This window comes from Vulpes lagopus, chromosome 1 (assembly GCF_018345385.1).
Source record: "Vulpes lagopus strain Blue_001 chromosome 1, ASM1834538v1, whole genome shotgun sequence".
NCBI lineage: Eukaryota > Metazoa > Chordata > Mammalia > Carnivora > Canidae > Vulpes > Vulpes lagopus.
The window spans coordinates 169,886,782-169,908,700 of NC_054824.1; the positions used below are offsets into that span (position 1 = coordinate 169,886,782).

The following is a 21,919-nucleotide window of genomic DNA, read 5'->3' on the forward strand; positions in this document are numbered from 1 at the left end:
CTGAATCAACAGCTTTCACCCCTCAGACAAGCAATGCAGAACTGTATAATCACCAAAATAAGGGAAACAAATGAGCCCTAAGATCACTCTGCCTTTCTGTGTGGAGGCACTTTGGTAGATCATGGCAGAGGAAGAAAGAACCAAGCAAAGCACACACAGTCTCACAGAAAAGAAGAGACAAAGGCCGGTTTAGGGAGGATAGCTACAATTTATAGGGCAGAATACAGACAGGAGGCAGCCACAAAGAGAAGGGTTCTAGAAATCTGCATAGGCATTTACTTTGGTTTTTAGTTAAAGACTAAAAGATTATTAAAGGTCTTGAAGTGGTTCTTTCAACCTTTAGGGGATGTAATTTGACATCTCAGTCATTCTTGATCATCTTGATTTCTCGTTTGTGGTTGAAGTTTGTGGAGAAATTAGTACCAGTTAAGCGAGGCACTGAATTTATACATTCTGTGGTACAAGATTTCACAACACGTGCAAAAGGCAAGAGAAAGCATGGTCCAATGACAAGGCTAGAAGTTCAGTATGGTCGGTAAGGAGGACTGAGGCTAGAGTAGAAGAGGTGAGAAGTTTAGCCTCTACTCTCAAGGCTCTAGGAATCACTGGTTAAAGGTGGGAGTGGGTGGTAGTGGTATTACATTTGAATGGGAATGTTTATTCTGGCTGTAGTATGGAGAATGGATTGTAGACAGCAGGAGGACTTCCAACAGGAAGATCAGTTAAGAGGTTGCTGCATCACTGTACATCCAAGTTATCGATAGCCTGAATAGAAGAGGTAGTTGGGCTTACAAAAGTACAAATGGAAGGTGTTTTGGGAGAACTAACTACATGTGGCAATTTATAAAGTTTTGAAAATTAAGTAGCTGAAACTCCTGAGACTTAAACAAACAAACAGGGAAGAGAGTATAGGATAGGGCACAGGGTGAATTAGGTGGTTTTCTTCAGTCTGGTAAAGTGCTGGGTGAATTAGGTGGTTTTCTTCAGTCTGGTAAAGTGCTGAGTTCTTTATTTCTGTGGGATACCTAAGCAGCAATGTATGTCAAACTGCAAACAGTTGTTAGTATGATCTGATGCCCAGAAAGGAAATCTCAGCTGGATACAGAGTTGAGACTCTAAATAGATAGGAGTCATCAGATAATCAACAGCAGGTGATCTAAAGCACATAAATAGAGGGGATTCCTGGGTGGCTCAGTGGTTTAGCGCCTGCCTTTGGCCCAGGGCGTGATCCTGGAGACCCAAGGATCAAGTCCCGCATCAGGTTCCCTGTATGGACCCTGCTTCTCCCTCTGCCCGTGTCTCTGCCTCTCTGTCTCTCAAGAATAAATAAAATCTTACAAAAAAAAGGGACATAGAGAAGATTTTGAAAAGGGTACTAATGTAAAATATAACCTGCCCAAGATCACTCATGGGCCCTAGAGCAGCTTTAAGATAGGAGTCCAGTTCTATTTAATCCAAAGCCTTTGTGATCTCTACTGTACTGTGCTATATCTCAAATAAGCGATGTAAAAATTTATTGAAAACCTAATATGTTAAAAACATAAATATCTCTATGAAAATAAACTTGATGCATGGGTGAAGCTTTACTTACTTCATTCTTTGACTAAATACAACCTTAATTCAAGAATTTTGTAGATTAATTTTAAATTCTAATTAAAATTAATTTTTACACTGCAAACTAACTTAGAAAAGAGAATGTGGATCTTGGTCTCAGATTATTTCAAAGACAAAACTGGGGAAAAAGTCAAAATGTTCAGCCCTAGGTCCAAAGTTTTATTCAGGGATCAGAGGCTCATGTAAAATTGTGCACTGACCAGTATTTACTAGAAGAACAACAATTCCATTTCAAGGCTATTTATTCTAAATACAAGTAACAGTATCACTTGGTATACTTTGAAAAACAATACAATTCTTCCTGTGATGCATAAAACTAAGATGTAACTGGCATTGCATAATTATTCTAATGTGTAATGTCAACAATGAACTACATGACCAGTATTTGGTATAATACTTTATTTTCTATTGTATTAAACTAAAGCCAAGAAAATATCAAGTTAATTTTAAAGGCAAATCTTTACTCCTTAAAGAAAAGAATACAAACTGGTAGTTTCAGAATCAGTATATTTTACATAATATAAACAAAACCACTAATGTATCCATATGCTTGGTTTCCTTAAACTATAATGAACCACAAAATGGGTGGAAAATGGGTTTACTTACTGGCATCAAATAAACAACTTGGGAAAACAGGTTGCATGCATTTTTTAACTGTCTATGCATAGGCACTGACATAACAAGTTTTAATAGCCACCACCTCCTCTTCCTTGTCCAAAGTAACCACTCCCATAGCCCTCTCTGACACCTCCTCGCTGGAATCCCCCAGAACCTCTGTAGCCTCCTCCACCAGATCCTCTATAGTCTCCCCCAGAACCACCTCTATAGCCACCACCGACAGCTCCTCTATAGCCTCCGCCATAGCCTCCCCGATAGGAGTTGGAGCCACCAGCATAGCCACCGCCACTGTAGCCTCCGCCACCGACATAGCCTCCACCACCTCCATAGCCTCCGCTGCCATAGCCTCCACCACCATAACTAGAACCTCCTCGTCTATATCCACCTCCATTGTCATATCGAGCCATCTTGGGAGGACGTGGACCATCTCCATACCTAGGAAAAGTACAAAATCACCACTTTAGCAAAGCATCCTTAATACATCTCAACTAGTCACAAAGCATAAACATTTAGTCATATTTGAAAATTTAATACATAAAGGAGATGAAGCCAAGTGCACAAATACAAAAAGAAATAAAATCTGACTAAAAATAAATTCTCCACAGAAGAATGCATCGACTGTAACCATCTGTTTTTCTAAAATTCTTTTTGGTTCATTCTCAAAGATCTTACATTTTGACAGTAGGTCCTTACAGCTTTAGATGGTACCGAGGCTTTTAACTTACCGAGCCTCAGCTATATAGCATTCTACAAAAGCAGTAATATGTAAGAGGCTCCTGGAGTTGGCAGTTTGATCTTTATCACCAAGTACTTTTTTGCATTAACTCTGAAATATGTTTTTGAAAAATGCCTGTGATTTATTTACACCTAAATCTGATTCATGTGGCAAACAAAAAAATGAGGTGTAATGAAAAACTGCATAAATCAAGATGTCTCACTTGTTAACAACTCCAATTCAGCATACCCTTATTCTTCCTATGCAGCTTTTCTTATAGACTAACACTATGAAATTCACAGCTTTTCAAGTCAGAAATATAGCTGGGATCTAACTTCACTCCTTCACCGCTCCTCTGTTCCCACCCTCCCATTTCAATCCATTACCCATTCCTCCCAATTGTCCTACAAACCTGTCTAATCTACTCCTCCCCATTTCAATTCTCCCTACTGTACATTCAAGCCACCATTATATTCATGCATCCTAAACTCTGATATTTATCCCATCCTTTGTAGGTTCTGGAATTTTGTCCTTCAGGGATTATATGTGAAGCTTCCTTAATCACCATCCTTCCTGCTGAAAGTAATCTCTCCTATTCTAAACACCTACAATTGTTATCTACCCATGACACTTCTTTATCTTTCTTTTTGAAGACTCTCCTCAATAATTCTATATATCTGACCCACTGAGAGAAGAAAGTATACACAATAAATAAGTGCGCTGTTTTAGAAGCTATTTACTGCCTTAGTTTCAAATCCAGTTCTACCATTCACTGGCTGTATAGCCTTGGCTCTTAATGTCTCTGTGTTAGTTTCCTTACTCATATTAAAGGGGAAAAAGATCTACCTACATCACAGATAAAATGTTAAAATGAGTTAATATCAGAAAAGCACTTGGCACAGTGCCTGGTACACACTGAATACTATGTGTATGATTAATAAATTTAAAAAAAGTAAACTAGTTATAGCAAAATGGGACTCAGAATTCACACAGGACACAGTTCTATATAATAAAATTATTAACAGTTTATAACCAAATGCAGTAAGTGATCATTGAAAGGAAGATCAAAGAATTATTCTTGGATGATTAGAAAAATTTTAGTATGTTTGTAATATTAGATAGGTTAATATTTAAAATTTTGGGGTGTGATCATGGTATTGCTATGTGCTTAAAAGATGCATGAAGTATACTGATGTAAAATGTCCTAAGCTCTGCAACTTAGTCACAAATGATTAAGCAAAAGTAGGTGTGTGCACACACAAATGTATAAAAGCAGGTGTCACAGAACGCTGACAATTAGTGAGTTTAGGTTCTAAGACTTTATTGGTGTTCACTGTACTATTCTTCTGCCTTCTCGGCAGATATCAAATATTTCCAAATAAAAAGTTGTAAGCAAAGAAAGATTAAAAAGGTGGGAAAAGTCAACCAAATAAGACATTTTAAGAATTAAGAGAAATTTCACACTTAAGATATTTGCATTCTTGCATTCCCCTACTAAGATGAACCTTGAGGCTTTTCATTTGAAGAAGCTCCAATTTAACCCCTCAATCAACACTTTTTCATTGGAGAAAGCAAAAGAGTACCGTGGAAAGAGAATGGTTTGGGCTCTGTCACTTTCCTGTCATGTGACCGACCCTGGACTTTCTCTGACATGCACTGATACAATATACTATTAACACAGACAAAAGTTAGTAACATCCTTTTTTCTGAATGTGTTAACCCGCATTAAATCTCATATTCAGTGTTTGTCTAGAATTTTAACGTAAATAAACAAGGCCTCTATTAGCTAACTGTGAATTTTAGGCCAGTATAAGATTACTGTCTTCTGCTTGGTTCAAAGAGAAGTTACTGTGGTACTCACCGTGTACTGCCAATCATGAGGTTGATACCAGCAGCTGAGGGCCTAGAGATTTGGCGAATCATGTTTAGCATATGTTCATTAACAGGGTCCAACTGGCTAATGATATTAGGCTGTTTGGTTACTTCAACAACCAGAGCTTCCATGGCTGCCCGGAGAGCAGTGATACAGGCAGCAGCTTCATGAGATATTTGCAGTCTGATCCTAAAGCAAAGAAAAACGGTAAGGTAAAAGAAGGGTATATATAGCAAAGACTACTATCTCTCAATTTCACACATGGTTAAGTGATAGAATAAATTTAACTTCTTACTAAGTACCAATACTTTCAACTCCTGCAATGAACCCTACACTTAGGCAAACACAGGTATGAAGAATGGTAACAGTTTTTAAGATCCACTGCAGGCTACTGGCAGGTATTGTAAACCAAGAAGTCTATCAAGCAAAATACTGTAAGCAATATAGATCATTCATTTCCAATAAAAGAATGAAAGAGACTCACATTGCTGGAGTTGTCAAGAATATGACTGAGCCTACTGACTTGTCAACTAAGATCTATTCCCTTTTCGTCAAGTGCTTACTACATGTTTACCAGTAGTCTTTAACCAACATACAGAGTACATGAAAAGGTACCCAAGTTTCAAGTAGATTCCAATTCCCTAGGGTAATATTCATGCGGGGCAGATGTAGCTTCAATGTCTATGCAATTGCTTCCACTGGTATGACTATCAAGTATGAACTGTACTACCAAGATATACCACTCTCCAAGAAGAGACAATGTTATAAAACACTTCATTTTTGCCATGAAATTTTGTCATGTTTATTCCACAAATAAAGTTAGATTAGCAGCTAAATCCCATTACACCTCAATTCTAAGAATGTGGTTTGAAGTTCACATCTGAAAATCCATACCAGTCATCTACGAGCACGATCTGCCCATCAGACTGGACCTTCTTGGAGGCAAAGAGAAGCAACTGCAAGGGAGTGACTAAGGTCATGCCCTTAGCAGAGATGGCTCGGGTTCGAATCTGCAGATGGAAAAGGAGGCAAGAGGAAACAGATGACATTCCAGGTTGTCAAATGCCATATAATTTATTGAATTATGCTTTAAAAATAAAAACTCACGTTCCCACTGCGCATTAATAAGTAATGACAACGTAGATTTCTAATGTAAATTTTTTTTTTTGAGGTTGGGGGAGAGAGAGGAAGAGTGTGCTGGGCAGAGGGAAAGGGAAAGAATCTTAAGCAGGCTCCATGCTCAGCAAAGAGCCCGACACAGAGCCCTGAGATCATGACCTGAGCTGAAATCAAGAATTGGACACTTAACATACTGAGCCCCACGCAGGCGCCCCTCAATGCAAATTTTTCTAAACTAATCTTTTCTTACCTTTTCACCAAATACAAAGAAGGGAGATGGGTACTTCATGTCTTGGCTGCTAAAAGGACAATTAACAGACGACTTGTGGATAAGGGCATTACGCCCTTCAGTGGTGAGAATCTTTCTTTTTTCCTTATGATAGCACACATTAGGGTACACACCAAAAGCCAGAAGAGAGATAACAACATCCAAATTATTATCTGGTCCAGTGTTAGTAAACACTTGGGTCAACAAGCAATCTGTTAAGAGGAATGGGGTAAAAACATCAGATTATCTGGCTAATCCTCGGATTGCATGTAAACTTGTTAAGAAAATTAGGACTGACTCCTTCCCACCTCTTTTTTCAGATTTCCTGTCTTCTCAGAACTTTTGCACCCACATTTTAAGTTCAAGGAGAAATTCTGAGTCTCCACAACAAAAAACTAAAATACTTACATTCTCTTATAGACTCAACCATAAGAGTTGAGTGATTACTTAAAGACAAAAGCCAACTCCTCACTCTCAGGTTATCATCTACTTGCTAAAAGTGAGCCAGACCTAACAGGTGAGTAAAGTGGAACATCTACTGTTCCTCAATAGCTGTTTTTTTTAGAGAAGAAGGACAGTTCAAGGGGAGCCCACTGGAATGAGGGCTGATGTTTCCACCCACACTATGCTTTAGAAGTACTTCCTCATGGTTGAGAAGCATGACAGTGACCACTAAGAACATGGAAATATTCTGTGCTGGACAAACCTAAGTTCTAGTCTCATCACTTAACTGAATGAGTTTATTTTATTTTTTTTTAAATTTTTATTTATTTATTTATGATAGTCGCAGACTATCGCAAATAAAGTCACAGACTTATTTATTTATGATAGAGGCAGAAACACAGGCAGAGGGAGAAGCAGGCTCCATGCACCGGGAGCCCGACGTGGGACTCGATCCGGGGTCTCCAGGATCGCGCCCTGGGCCAAAGGCAGGCGCCAAACCGCTGCGCCACCCAGGGATCCCATTAACTGAATGAGTTTAGACAAGTAATTTAAACCTCTGTGTTTCCTCTTCTATAAAACAGAGTAATATCTGTATCTTGGGATTATTGTGAGGATTCTATCATATAAGATATGTTCTTCCTTTTTTCCTTTGATTTTGACTTAAAAAATTACAAATTCAGTCCACTTACAACAGAGGAAAACATTTGTCTAGTTACTTAGATTATATCCTTTTGAAATTTGCCATCTTGCCCAACTATGTTCTCTGTCTCTCAACTATAATACAGCTATGTCCAGTTGTGTGCTTCAATTCCCAACTTTAGGAAATGATGCTCTTTTAATATAGTTGGAGAACAAAAGTTTAAAAGCTCAACTAATATAAGAAATAAACAGCTAAATTACTCTCTCTCCATTAAATATCGAAGCCTCCTTACTCTCCAGCACACTTAAAGGCACTTAAAATTTAACATGGTAAATTTCATGTCTAAACACAAATGTGGGCAGAATGATCAATCACTTCACAAAACACTATTTGAGGTTATTCAACGAGCACAGGGTCTAAAGTCTGAAGCTAAAAGATACTGCACTGTCAATGTGCACATGCTACATAAATGTCACTTTAGATAGATCCTTAGAATTTGAGAGTCATACCTTCTGGAAATCCAGAATTAATCAGAATCTCTTTGAGCTGAACTTTGGCTTCCCAGGTCATTCTTAGTGTAGCCATATTGAGTCTCTTGTGCTCACAAAAACGTATCTCTGCTTCTTCTCCACCCATTCTAAAATAGATAAGAGTCATTCTTTTTTTAAGAGTCATTCTCAAAGCCCCAAAACACATTAGAAACTAAAGAGAGTTCTCACAGCTTTACAACTTTCTGCTTTCAAATGCATACCTAGCATCATCCCAAGCTTGGAAGACCGATAAAAGGGCCACATGATCAGAAAATCTGTTTCCAGCAAAATTTCGATGAATATAACCCAGTCGCTTTCCTTCACTAATGAAAGGCTCCGGAAAGCAGGTTGCAGCAGAGATGGTACAGACGGCGTCTCCCACACTGAAATAGACAGGAGAATTCAGTCTCATACTTTCTTTCCAGCAGTTCACGAGCCGTACTGTCACTGTGGGTCAGTCTTTACTGGCTGTGATACTGCTTTATCAGCACCAAGACTGGCTTAACAAAGAACTTTTACAGTTGTTCCCTCCAGAAGCAGAAAGAGAAAAAAAATGAAGGAGCCCTGATATTAATGGATGAATATTTACCATAAATTATGACCAAGTATTTTATTTTTCCTTTCCTTATTCTCTTCCCCATCTTCTCAAATCTCTTAATTAATCTTCAATATTTCCTGATAAAGTATACCTGTTTTCCTAGTTCCATTTCTCTTTTAAAGACAACCACTATGCTCCTCAGAGGAACTGCGCTTCCCTTCTGAGAACCTTGTGCTCTTTCCCCTAAAAAGCTGGGCCCTGGTACCCATCTACTGCTATCATGCATTCTCATTTCATACTTTGCTTAATATCTGAAGTATGCCACTTCTAAGAATTTAATTTTTTCTTCTGAGCCCATCCTGTTTTTTATGGTAAGGGGAATAAGATCCTGAAATTGTTTTTCTACCATTTAAGTATCAGCAATAAAACAAAGCACTTACTAGAAAATACATCCCATTATCATCATTTTGCCAAAACGAGGCTCAATGGGGAGTTTAGCCAGGATTCGTCCCAGAGGAGTCAACTCATCATTGGCATCTAACGCATCAAGTTCTGTGGGGAAATATTTCTTTATGAGCAGAAACAGTAATGAACACTCCTTTAACTGAGGCAAAGATGAAAAATTTAAGGTTAATTGAGTTTTTAATATTTGTCAAGTCAACTGCCAGCACCATGCCCATAGCCAATAATTCTCTTCACTCAAAAATAGAAAAAAACCAAATTCTGGAGCACCTAATAGGAAGAAGGTACTAGAATTAGGTCCTGTAAGCTGTAAAGCTTGAATACAGCCCATGCAAACTCTATAGATAAAATAAAAACTAAAATAACAGCATAAGTACATATGCCCTAAACAAGTCTCATGCCATCTACAGGTAATTTTTAGAGAGAAATGAGATGCGAAGAGCCAAAGTCTAAAGTTCATATAGCAGATGAGTACTGGATTCAAAATCAGATTCCCTTGGCCAATGTTCTTAGTTTTTCCCATGATACTACACCACTTCTATGACATGATTAGAAAATACAAATAGATATTTTAACAGATATACATAAAATACTAAATAGTGAGTAATTCATATTTTAATTGTTAAATACTGGTGAAGAGTTTTGTGGGGTTTTTTTTTTGTTTTTTTTTTCTTTTTTCTTTTTCTTTTTTTTTTTTTTTTTTACCAAAAGAAGACTCATGTTACCCCTTTCTTACCCCATGTTGCTCATTTTATAAAACTGACCACACTAAATACATAAGGTAGCACTGGAAGTCTTACCACAGCCTGCCAAAAATGTATCTTGATTCATCTGTTACATGTTAGTTGCCAGGACAAGACAAATGGCATAATTAACATGTGTTAGGTAGGTTCTGTGTTTATAGGTACCTCTAAGGGTATGCTCTGCTTCGATCACAGCATCCAAAGGTGGAGGTTCAATCGCCTTGGCCAGAAACTGGCCAATTCCTCCCAGACGCAGAAGTTTTATGCTCAAAGCAATTTCGTGTAATGGTGTTCGGAACATCTCAGGTGTCATATGGGTTTCAAGTCTAAGTGAAGAAAAGCATAAAATAACCATCCATTCTTGTATATACACGTCTGTTTAACAAAATCTTTGCAGAGAGATAATCAGGTTTATAGAGCTCTCCTTCCCTCACCCTTTTATAATTAACAAAAAATGTTTTGTATTTACCACAAAGACTCTCTGGACAAGACCCTTTTAACTGCTTGAGCAGTGGTTTACCACTTACAGCTTGATAGCATTTTTGTCTGAAGAGTGAAGGAGGATGAAAAAAAGAATTCTTAATGTTTTTACCCATACCTATGACTTCAGATCTTGCCTGCTGACAAACCTGAGTTATAAACAATGGCTAAGAAGGGAGAGGGTGAGGAGACAGGCAAAAATGGGTGAAGGGGAGTGGGAGATACAGGCTTCCAGTTATTGAATGAATAAATCACAAGGGTGAAAGGTACACCCCAAAGAATATAGTCAATTATATTGTAAAAGTGTTATATGGTGACGGATGGCAATTACACTTGTGGGAAGCACAGCATAATGTATAGAGTTGTTGAATCACTATGTTGTACACCTGAAACTAATGTAATATCAGTTATCAACAATACTCAAAAACAAACACCTCTCACCCCCTCATACCCCTAAATGGTAATAAGACTTTCTGTGGAGACTTGGGCTAATATTAACATTTCCCCACGATCACCTTCCCTTTCTGGTTCATAAAATTTAGTGCCACCAGAAAGTATTTTACAGATCATCTAACCCTTAAAATTTTAGTAATATGTTACTATTACAAATTAATATTAACAATGATAATAGCTAACATTTACTGAGAGCTTACCATGTGCCAAGCACTGTTCTCAGTATTTTACATTAACTCATTTAGTTCTCAAATCTTGTGGGTTAGGTATTATCTATCTTCCTCTTTCAACTGAAGAAACAAAGTTAAGCAACTTGATCTCACTTTACAAAATGGGAAAAAAGGTCTACAAGACTGTAAATATTTAGGTTTATGTGATATAATAGGTATAAATGGTATTAAAATCCAGGTCTCAAATTTTTTTTTTTTTTTAAACTAGGGTCTATGCCTAGCAGGAGCTCAACATGATGGGGCTTGAACTCACAACTCTTGAGATTGAGACTTGAGCTAACATTAAAAGTTGGCTGCTTAACCAACTGAGCCATGACTCAGGGGCCCTCAGTTCTCTACATTTCTAATTCACTTCTTGGCTACTATTCACTGTTCATGATGAAAATTCATGGAACAATTTACAGATGATTCCAACACTGCTGGCAAGACACTTAAGTCAGCTTAAATAAAGTTTACATAAATGTAGATAGCAAAAAGAAAAAAAAAAGCATACAGTGTTATCTGTTTCTTATCCTATAGAGAAAAGAACAAAAATTTTTATTATGGGTTCATGCCATTGCTAATTAGTAGGTGATTTTCACTAAGATGTTCAAGTATGGCACTTGTTTCTTCAGTTCAAAGGACAATTTAGGGCAGCCTGGGTGGCTCAGCGGTTTAGTGCTGCCTTCCGCCCAGGGCATGATCCTGGAGACCCGGGATCGAGTCCCATGTCGGGCTCCCTGCATAGAGCCTGCTTCTCCCTCTGCCTGTGTCCCTGCCTCTTTCTCGCTCTGTGATCTTAAAAAAAAAAAAAAATTTCAAAGGGCAATCTAACCTTTAAAAAGTAGGTATCTTCCAAATGTTGCAGCCAGTCTCCTGAGCCAACTTCTGATGCTCAAATAAACCCACATTTACAATTTACCAGGGAGCCATTTAAGTTACCAGGACAAAAACAAGTCAAAGTTTCCTTGGTTTCTCTTCAGTGCATTATATACACATTTGGCCACCTAAATTAAATCTGTCCCGCAATTCTTTATTGTGATAAATATACACATGTAGAAAAGCCCTAACTCTATCTTATGGTTAATCAGTTAAAGCTAATGCACACACACACAGATCTTCAGAAACATATAACTATGCATCTTATTTAAATCTGGAGTTCAGGGCAGCCCGAGTGGCTCAGTGGTTTAGCGCCTGCCTTTGACCCAGGGGGTGATCCTGGAGTCCCGGGATTAAGTCCCACATCAGGCTCCCTGCATGGAGCCTGCTTCTCCCTCTGCCTGTGTCTCTGCCTCTCTCTGTCTCTCATGAATAAATAAATAAAACATTAAAAAATAAATAAATAAATAAACCTGGAGTTCAGAGATAAGGATTTTTTTTAAATCAACAAGTCCCAACCACAAACATTCCCCAAATGGCATACAGTATTTTTTAAATGTACAATAAGTTAACCATTCCGTAAGTATCAGTAATCCTAAAGTGACCTATGTGGAGCCAAAATAATGATTTGTAGTAAGGAGGAAACAGTATCAAACATGCAAATCACTGACAATCTCATTCTTGGACAATCTTGTTTTTTTTTTTTTTTTTTGACAATCTTGTTTTTTAAGCCAAGTATCTATCCTCTAATATATATAACCAAAAGCATTTATGTGCTGAGTTTATTAAGTTCATAGTTGGTAGAGTGGGGGGATATATTATATGAAGGGGTAAAAAAAAAAAATCTGTAATCTTGATTCAAGAATTAGTCTTACCTCTCAAAACGAGCTCGGCTACAGAGGTGAAAGCAGAATCCAGGCCGCACGCGGCCAGCTCGTCCTTTCCGCTGCTCAAGGTTTGTTTTGGATGCCCATACTGTAGCGTAGTTGGTCATATTGTTGTGAGCAGTGAACAGCTTCACTTTCTGCCTAAATAGGGAACAGTGGCTAATTCTAAGATTCACATGTATCACCCGTACATAACTATGGTATTTCCACTAGAGGATGGATACTTTTCAGGTAGCTATGCTGACATGAAGCCTGAGCAACAGCAGGAAGAATGGGACTGCACTCTGAGCGGTCAACCTCCTAAGAAGCAGTTACAACACGTCTGTGCCACTTACCAGCTGGACAGGTCCTGGACAAGTTATGAGTTTCTGTGCCTCATTTTCCTCATCTGAAAATGGCTAACATACTCTTACTGACCTCATAGGGTTTTTATTTATAAACATTAAGTGAGTTAATGAATGGAAAGCAAATAGGATTTAGCGCATATATTTAAGTAATCAGTAATTACTCAAGCAAAATTTATTTCAAAATTTCGTATAACCTCCAGCATATCTATGATCTAAAAGTTAGGTGATAAACCTGAGTATGTGGCACTTCTGATGACCTCACCAACCAGTGCTCACACAGTTATGCTGAACCCCTAAGGCAACCTCAGAATCCTTCAACGTTCCACATAGGCAGCTGGCACTAAATGACTGGAATTGGCACAGACGAGCTGCCTGCTATTCACCATTCCCTATAGTGGGCACTGGTAGATCTTTCTCAATTACCCCGGGAGGCTGAGGTACTATGTAGAAAGACACAGGGCACAAGCTGGCCAGACAGAACAAAGTTCTGACTTTTCTGTCCTCTCGGTGTATCAATTACCATGTAATTGTGTACTTTTTATCCCTACATAATGCATCCGTGTGTATTTCCCCAGCTCATTGCATTATCGAATATGAATCCTTTTAATTCTTGAGTGAATGTCCCATAGGTGGGATATTTGCCATAAGATAAATATTGATCTTTATACACTGAACAGTATACTACCATATGGCTGTGATCAATGGAAACACCCAATGAGAAATGAGCAAATATCCACTAACAAGAGCAGTGAGAAAGCTCAAAAGTTAGTGTTAAGCTTGGTCACTTTCTATGATAGCTGATTTGTGATAAATCAACACCAAGTATTAGTAATTAGCCTATAACCAAGTATATATAGTCATAGTAATATAGACACTACAGAACACAGGATTTCAAAAAAAAAGGTGTGATTTTTGAATGGAACATTCTAAAGATTTATTCTAGGCAAATAGGTTCCTTGGAAACTTACTTGCAAGAGTCAATGACATAAACAACATCATTTATGGTAATGCTAGTCTCAGCAATATTTGTGGACAAAATAACCTGTGAAGACATATTAAGAAAAATTATACCTCAGAAAATATTTTCCTCTTACGCACTTAAAAGAATCATTTGCTCATGTAACAAATGATGAGAATTCCAGGAGCATTAAAAAAAAAATTCACCCACTGCCTAATAAAAAACTTAATTATTATTAGTAAGCTCAGGAAGAGAAGACCCTTTCTTTCCCTCCTCAATTTAGATGAATTACAATTTTGAGGGAGGTAGCTCTCTGAAGGCCTCTAATACCTGCTTAATATCAATGTAACTTCTAACCCCGTAAGTGTAAATGTTTATACTTACCTTGGTAACTCCCGCTGGTACTGGGTCAAATACTTTGCGCTGTTCCTCGCGAGGAATCTGAGAATGCAGAGGTAGAATCTGATACCTGTGGCTTCCTATAACAATAAGGAAAGGTAAAGGCCAAAAAATAATAGTCTATTTGAAAACTGCTCTACATTATGCACATTTTAATTCAAATATTGACACAACACTACATTTTTTCACATGCTGCCTAGGGCACAAGCAAAAATACTCATACCAAAATCTGGATTCATCTCCAAATGCTTCTGCATAGTATAAATCAAATTCCAGCCAGGCAGAAAAACCAACACAGCTCCAGGAACATTAAGGGTCTCAATGTACTTAAGTAGAGCTTCAATGAGTTCAAAAGGAGTTTCCTTTTCATTCAACTGAGCCATGCTCGTCTTTGTTTCTGGACCATATTCATCACCACATATCAGGTTGCAATTTGCCTGCAAATAAACAGGAGGACATATTTTGAATTGTTTTAATTACTACAGCTCACGAGATGTCTCTAGATTTGTTCTTAACATTCAAATAACACCTAATGCTCTTATTAATTCTGCTGATTAGTCATATCTGGCATATAGAAGAAACAATTTCCAAAAATGTAGAACCTACTACATGTTGAGATACTGAATTTTTCTCATGACCAGTATTTCCCATAAGCAATGTCTAAAATTCAAGCACAAACTTTTAAATTTGACTCTGAAACTTCTAATGGCTTCTTCTACCAAGTCCATTTCTCTTATGACCATACTCCACTGGTTTCTCAAAAATATTCTTCTGATTAATGAACTGCTCCTATAAATCCTGCCTGTGTATCAATTAACTGCTTTATCTATACACAAAACCTGTGTAATTCCCAGGTTCATCACATACCAAATATGAAGTCCTTTAATTCTATTTTTTTTCTTTTAAAGATTTTATTTATTCATGAGAGACACAGAGAGAGAGAGAGAGAGAGAGAGAGAGAGAGAGAGAGGCAGAGACACAGGTAGAGGGAGAAGCAGGCTCCATGCAGGGAGCCTGATGTGGGACTTGATCCCGGGATTCCAGGATCATGCCCTCGGCTGAAGGCAGGCACTAAACCGCTGAGCCACCCAGGTGTCCCAAGTCCTTTAATTCTTAAATCACTGTCCTGTTGGCAGCTTCATTTGATCATCTATTTCCAAAATAATGTGGTCTGTATTTTCTAAAAAGTCTGCCTTAGGGGCAGCCCAGGTGGCTTAATGGTTTGGCGCTGTCTTCGGTCCAGGACGTGATCCTGGAGACTCGGGGTCGAGTCTCACGTCGGGCCTTCTGCGTGGAGCCTGCTTCTCCCTCTGCTTGTGTCTCTGCCTCTCTGTGTCTCTCATGAATAAATAAAATCTTTAATAGCTAAATAATAAAAACATGCCAGGTTCTTTCCTATCAAATTCTGCATTGCTGTCTCATGGTCTGTTCAAATTTCCATATACAAGATGTCTTTTTATATTATTATTGGTCCACATCTCAAAGTAAGTGTCATTTTCCTTTATGGTCTTCTTAGGAAATCCCTCATGACTCCCTGGTTTAATACTCTCCATCTGATGCCACCACTACACAGGCTCTATAACCTAGGAGGGGAACTGCTGCTTCGAAAACTTTATTGTACATATCAATCAAGTGGAGATTTTGTTAAAATGTACAGTGATACAGTAGATCTAGGGTGGAGCATAAAATTTTACTTTTCTACCAGCTTGTTAGGTACTGTGACCCATGGAAAACAAACCCTTGTAAAATTGGGAGTTATTTCTAACCACATGTGGCCTTTAAACATCTCTTTCTTCCTTCTTCTTCTGACTTTTATCTAGAGAGGATTTAACTTATAATATGAAAAAAGCTTATCACCCGACATGGACTCCTTTGGAGTAAAATATATCAATTAAAAAAAGACACGATAGTCACTTTTTAGAGAAGTTTTTTAAAAAAGATTTTACTTATTTATTCATAAGAGACATAGAGGGGCAAAGATATAGGCAGAGGGAGAAGCAGGCTTCCTGCAGGGAACCTGATGCAGGACTAGATCCCAGGACCCCGGGATCACGAGCTGAGTAAAAGGCAGATGCTCAACCACTGAGCCACCCAGGTGCCCCAAAAAAGTTTTCTATAATGCTAACTCACTGCATGTTTTTACTAAAATCATTGTTTGTGATAATATCAATTTGTCACTAACAAAAATTTTCAATGAAGATTCACTTACATCATCATCCTCACCACCATCGTCTTCTTTATCTTTCTTCTTTTTGTCCTTTGGTGGAGGAATAAAGTGGGTCATCTGAATACAGTCTTCCAAAAAATATTCTGCCAAGACAATCCAGTAGGTAAATATCATTCAAAATCAAAATTACCTTAAAACCCTTCAATCTGATTCTTCATAAATAGCAAAAAATTCCAGTCATAATAAAAAACCTTTTTTTCCAAACTCAGTGTTCCAATAACTTGGGCTTTGAAAGAAGGTGAGATATCTGTCCTACATGGTCCCCCTAAGCCAGATAAGGTACCGTCTGTATACAACACTCAATCATTTGTGGAATGTCTACAAGGTATACACTATGTATACACTGTATACACTATGCCAATACACTCCCATGGTATGGCAGTTAGGCAAGGAAACAATGTGTATATGGTAACATACTGTAACCCATCCTTCCTCTATCAGGATGCACAAATAAAATGGGTTCCTTTTAGTCACTACTATAAAAAAGGACATCAGCAAAGCTGGAATATCTGATCAATTTTATTCCTGTGGTTCTCTGCTGGGCCCAGAAATGTCTCATATCTATAAACAATACTCCTCTATATGCAAAGAGCCCCACAAAGTGCTACTCATCACATTATATCAAGGGTACACACAACCAATATGACTCATCACTGATGATGTTAAACTTGTTCACTTGAGGTAGTGACTGTCAAGTTACTCCAAGTTACTGCAAATAGTATATACGAGAGTATACAAACATACTCCAAGTCACTGTGAAGTTATTATTGTTTCTCTTTCCATACTTTACTCTGTGGAAGCAAATCATTAAACACAAGACACTCCAGAACAGGGAGGTAAGCCTCACTTTTCTGAGGTATGAAGGAGAATATCTACATAATTTTTTTGAAATTATTCCATATGAGAGATCTGTATTACCCGTTTATTTATTCAACCACCATATAGACTCATGGGTATTTATTTTATCCCTAGGGTTATAGTCCAGTACTATGTTTTATTTTTGCTCAAATTATTCCAGCTCTTTCAGGTTGGCTCCTGTGTCCATCTCCATCACTGTGGTCAGCAGACAGAGCTAAGAAATATACACATGCACTCTTACCCATGTATTCATACATATCTGTAATGATTTCTGTATCTATTCCCTGGTATTGGAACTTGGACTTCTTACTGACGTTTCCACATGTAATTATATACCACATGGTTCATTCAAGCTTTCCCTCCTACTTACCTACAGCCTCTCAATCCAACAGTAAACGTGGCTCCCCCATCTGCCATCCACTTATTTTATCAATCTCAATATACATGTAAACAGTTTTAAAACTGTCAACCTATACCCTCATAAGATACAACTGCAGTTGGCTTTTACTGTACAGCTAGAGCTGACCTTACTTCTGAATTTCAAAAATAGCACCCCCATGTAGCCAATATTTATAATTTCATATGCACACAGAGAATTTTTTAGCTCATTTTCATGCCCTCAATTTGACTGCTAGATAGAATATATTTTTTTAACCAAGCTATTAGAGGACTGTCCTTAAAAAATGGTGAAGGTAAAGAAAGTAAAGGAACAGGCTGCCTGGGTAGTTTAGTCACTTAAGTGTCCTATTCTTGGTTTTGGTTCAGGTCATTATCCTTGGGGGAGATCAAGCCCTCCGTCCTTAGGCTCCTAAGGCTCCACGCTAAGTGGGGAGCATACTTCTCCTAGCCCCCTGCTCTCTCTCTAAAGTAAATAAGAAGAAGAAGAAAAAAAAAAGAAAGTAAAAAAGCTAAAAAATACCCTTATCAGAAATACTTATCGTGAAACACCCATCTTAATGTCATTTTAAAACATGCCTGCTCCAACTCTAAGAAAGATTCTCTTATAATTTGACTCTGGCTGCTTAAACTTTCTAGTAGTATTTCCCATAAACATCTACATGCTATTATGATTTACACTTGACAGTATGTAATTCTGAAAGTTATCTTTAGCTGTAAGGAAAAGGCAAGAAATCTATTGGATATGCCAACTCCTCAAGTAGTGAATGAAACTTGTTCTTGTTCCTGAGACTATACTCATTACTGCTGGACCAAAAAGCCTGAGAATGCTATAATGTATTTGATATTCTACTCTGGCCTGTATTTTAAATATCTTTTGAACTATGACTCCAACCTCTGGGATTAAGAAAATCCAAACACAATGAAATAAAAGTTGTTCACCTTCCCATTCCACCTCCAAACTATTTACCTTGAACAGGATAAGTTCTCCCATAAACTTCAATGATGGGGCAATTGAAGAAATATTCACAGAACATACTGGTGTCAATAGTAGCAGACATGAGAACAATGCGAACTTCAGGATAAGCCTGAACCACGTCACGCAACACTACCAAGAGGAAGTCAGTCTATTAAAATACAAATGAAAAAACTGCGTTAAGAAATTCATGCTAATCAACACCTAAGAGATTTCTTGTGTTAGGCAGACATCAGTGAAATTCTTTGGTGGCTTGTAGAAGTAGAAGATAAAGGGTTATGGTGGGATTCAATTGTATTTTTTTTTTTTGGCGGGGGGGGGGGGGATAGTATTTTTAAGAACAGCTGTAGCCTAACAGCTATGGGAATTAGAAATAAGTGCTATCTGGGTAGGAGAAGGGAAGAGAAAAAAAAATTAATGACAGCAAAGAATTCATCTCAAAATTTTCATTGAACTTTATTATCTGTACACATACATACTTTAGGAAAGAGGGAAAAGTCATGATAAGCCAAAACGCAGTTATCCGATCACCTGCAAAACTAATCTCTAAAATGCTGAAAAGGTCTTATTTCTGGACAGTGCTGTCTAGATGCTTATTTATATTTTTTACTTAAGATTTTTTAAATTGCTTTGGCACTTAAGTCTTTATCTATCTGGATATGATTTTTGTATCTGGACAGAAGGCAAGGATACAAATGCAACTATTTCCTTATGATGACCATTTGTTTATAGCTCAATTTATTGAAGAACCTTCACCTTTCCCAATGACCCAACATATATCACCCTCTTATACCAAAGCTCCATTCAACACACCACCTATTTCTACACTCTGAATAATTCAATGCTCAAACTGTCAATCCATGTACTATTTCAATTATTATGATTTTGAATTAAGTCCTGATATCTGTCAAGCCAAGACAATACATTCTGCTCTTCTCTAGAAACCCTGGTTATTTTTGGCCATAAATCATCTCCATACATATTCATAATCACCTTACTAAAAGTCTATGAAAAATTCTGATGGGAATTTGATTAGACCTGCATTCAAACTGGCTCAATTTGGGGAGAATTAACATCTACAGGATTGACTTATTCTTAAGTATTTGACATTCTGATTATTGCAATAGGATCTTTTGAGTGGTTTCCTAGCTGTGTTTTTTTTTTTTGTAATACATAAAACACAACTACTGACTTTATGAAATTCTAGTTTCTTCCTAATTTGTCATGATTATCATTAATATTGGAAAAGATCAGAGCTGCAAACATCCAAAAAGACATTACTAATCATATTGAATTTATAACTTACAAAATTTATCCCAGATAAATCTCCAGTTCAAAGAAAAACTAATTATTACAATTCTATGAATGATTCAATCATCAACTGTTCAGCTGCTGAATTATGCTACCTCTCACTGTAATGATACTTAATGAGAGGACTTTATTTTCAGAATTCTGGGCTAACAAAGAAAAAAAGGTTTATCTGCTTGCTAAAAACAAGTATCCATTATCTTAGTGACTGAAGTTCCTGATTTTGATAAAAGATGTAAAAAGTGGGAAAAGGGAAAGAAAACATTGTTTTGATTTTTTTTTATTCAGAATATTAGGGGTTTGCTATAACTTTCAATTTACTTACGTTTATGTCCCTTTCGTGTATTTCATCTACAATTACGTGACTGATTCCTCGAATGCCTGCTTCTAATTTTCTTAGGAGCACACCTGGAAAAAGAAATGAGCCCACTAACTGGGGTTGCATTTCTATGTTAATTAAAGTAGGGAGGTATAAAAAAGTGCAAAGGAACAAACTTCTAGACAATTAACTATGCTTCAGTTAATATAACCCCAGCATTATTTTAGGGAAGAAATAGTAACCTGCTGTTATTATTAAAAAGGTAACAGCGTGCTCTGAAACACATTTGAAATAGAGTATTAAAAGACATAACTCTAGTAACTTAAGCAGATTTAATCTTCTCTAAGCTGCAACAATCAATGGGTAACATCATGCTCTCATCATGAGAGAAAAGTGCCAAAAGTTCTACTGAAATTAGAATTCTGAGACTGGCTCCTTGCCTTTTTATTTCTTGTCACTCTGCACTGTTACCAAGTTTCTTCATAAATAATACTATATAAATCCCAAGTGAAAGAACAAAATAAAACATACTACTGACCGACAGTACAAAACATTATACTGGCATAAGGACGAGGAAGGACAGACTCAAATCGAACACTATAGCCACAGCTTTTTCCAGGTTCTTCTCCTCTCTCATAGGCAACTCGCTCAGCCACAGAAACTGCACTTATTCTCCTGGGCTGAGACAAGAAAAAAGAAAGTGATTCAAGACACAAAATTAGTTACACTTATTAGGGTTATTAAATTACTATAGTAAATCTGTCCTACTCCCAGCTTGTCAATCAACACCAACAATAGTAACGATCTTTTTTAGCAAGCTCTATAATTTATTAGAATACATCAAAACAAAAAAACTACCACTTAATTCTATGGTACAGTCTTAAAAAGTTTTTCATTTTGTATATTAAAATAATTCTTACTTTTTTTTTTAATTCTTACATTTTTATAGAAAATAAACTCTTCACCATTGGCCAAAACTCTTAATATTCAGAGTAATTTTCCAGTAAACAGATTATGTATTCGGAGCTTGTTCTTATAACTGCCTACCAAAGTAAAGGCACATGTTTAAAAAATTATTTAACTGAGCTGTATAGGTATTAGGAAAGTTAGCTTCTTCTTTGCCATATCTACTATGGCCACCTTTCATTTAATCATTTTATTAACTCATAAAGTAACTCTTCATGCATATTTATATCAGGTGCTATAGATAGTGCTAGAGACAGAAAATTGAATGAAATCACTCTTGTTCTTGATGAGCTTACATAGCGAGGAAAATAGAGTGTTTATTACTATTTCCAGCAATAAAGACGTCAAGCCCAAGGAGAATGTCATGTTAATGTTTTAAGTGTTGGACTTTAATTTTTCTGAAAATAAAATTTTCTAAATTATTTCACATTCTTATAGGTATACAAACAATACTTATGTGGTGGATATGATGGCTATTATTATGTCCTAAAGGTAAAGATACAGAGGTAGATGGAGATTTATAAACACTGAATGTTAAGTTGCCTTGAATTTGATTTTGTAAAAAGTTCTTGATAACAGGTTGTACTTTAGTTCCTTGCTTAGAGAAAACTTTTCTGAGTTTCATAATTAAATACCAATGTTATTCCAGGTTAGGACATGACTAGGAAATCTAAGACTAATAATAATCTTTAA

The 21,919-nt window shown here is 37.1% G+C and overlaps 1 protein-coding gene across 2 annotated transcripts in view; it reads right to left on the bottom strand.

Annotated features, from left to right (window-relative positions):
* Nucleotides 1-1,752: 1,752 nt before the first annotated feature.
* DHX9 (DExH-box helicase 9) overlaps nucleotides 1,753-21,919 on the bottom strand; it is a 60,358-nt gene continuing 40,191 nt past the window's right edge. For both annotated transcript variants that reach the window (XM_041760448.1, XM_041760454.1), the window contains 16 exons: nucleotides 20,799-20,940; nucleotides 20,267-20,349; nucleotides 18,628-18,784; nucleotides 16,386-16,486; nucleotides 14,400-14,613; nucleotides 14,162-14,256; nucleotides 13,788-13,861; nucleotides 12,461-12,613; nucleotides 9,730-9,890; nucleotides 8,800-8,911; nucleotides 8,043-8,204; nucleotides 7,801-7,928; nucleotides 6,190-6,419; nucleotides 5,715-5,830; nucleotides 4,809-5,009; nucleotides 1,753-2,667 (listed from right to left, as the gene is read on the bottom strand). In XM_041760448.1, coding sequence (XP_041616382.1) covers nucleotides 2,301-2,667; nucleotides 4,809-5,009; nucleotides 5,715-5,830; nucleotides 6,190-6,419; nucleotides 7,801-7,928; nucleotides 8,043-8,204; nucleotides 8,800-8,911; nucleotides 9,730-9,890; nucleotides 12,461-12,613; nucleotides 13,788-13,861; nucleotides 14,162-14,256; nucleotides 14,400-14,613; nucleotides 16,386-16,486; nucleotides 18,628-18,784; nucleotides 20,267-20,349; nucleotides 20,799-20,940 — 2,496 coding nt within the window. In that variant the 3' untranslated portion in view covers nucleotides 1,753-2,300. The remainder of the gene's footprint in view (nucleotides 2,668-4,808; nucleotides 5,010-5,714; nucleotides 5,831-6,189; nucleotides 6,420-7,800; nucleotides 7,929-8,042; nucleotides 8,205-8,799; nucleotides 8,912-9,729; nucleotides 9,891-12,460; nucleotides 12,614-13,787; nucleotides 13,862-14,161; nucleotides 14,257-14,399; nucleotides 14,614-16,385; nucleotides 16,487-18,627; nucleotides 18,785-20,266; nucleotides 20,350-20,798; nucleotides 20,941-21,919) is intronic.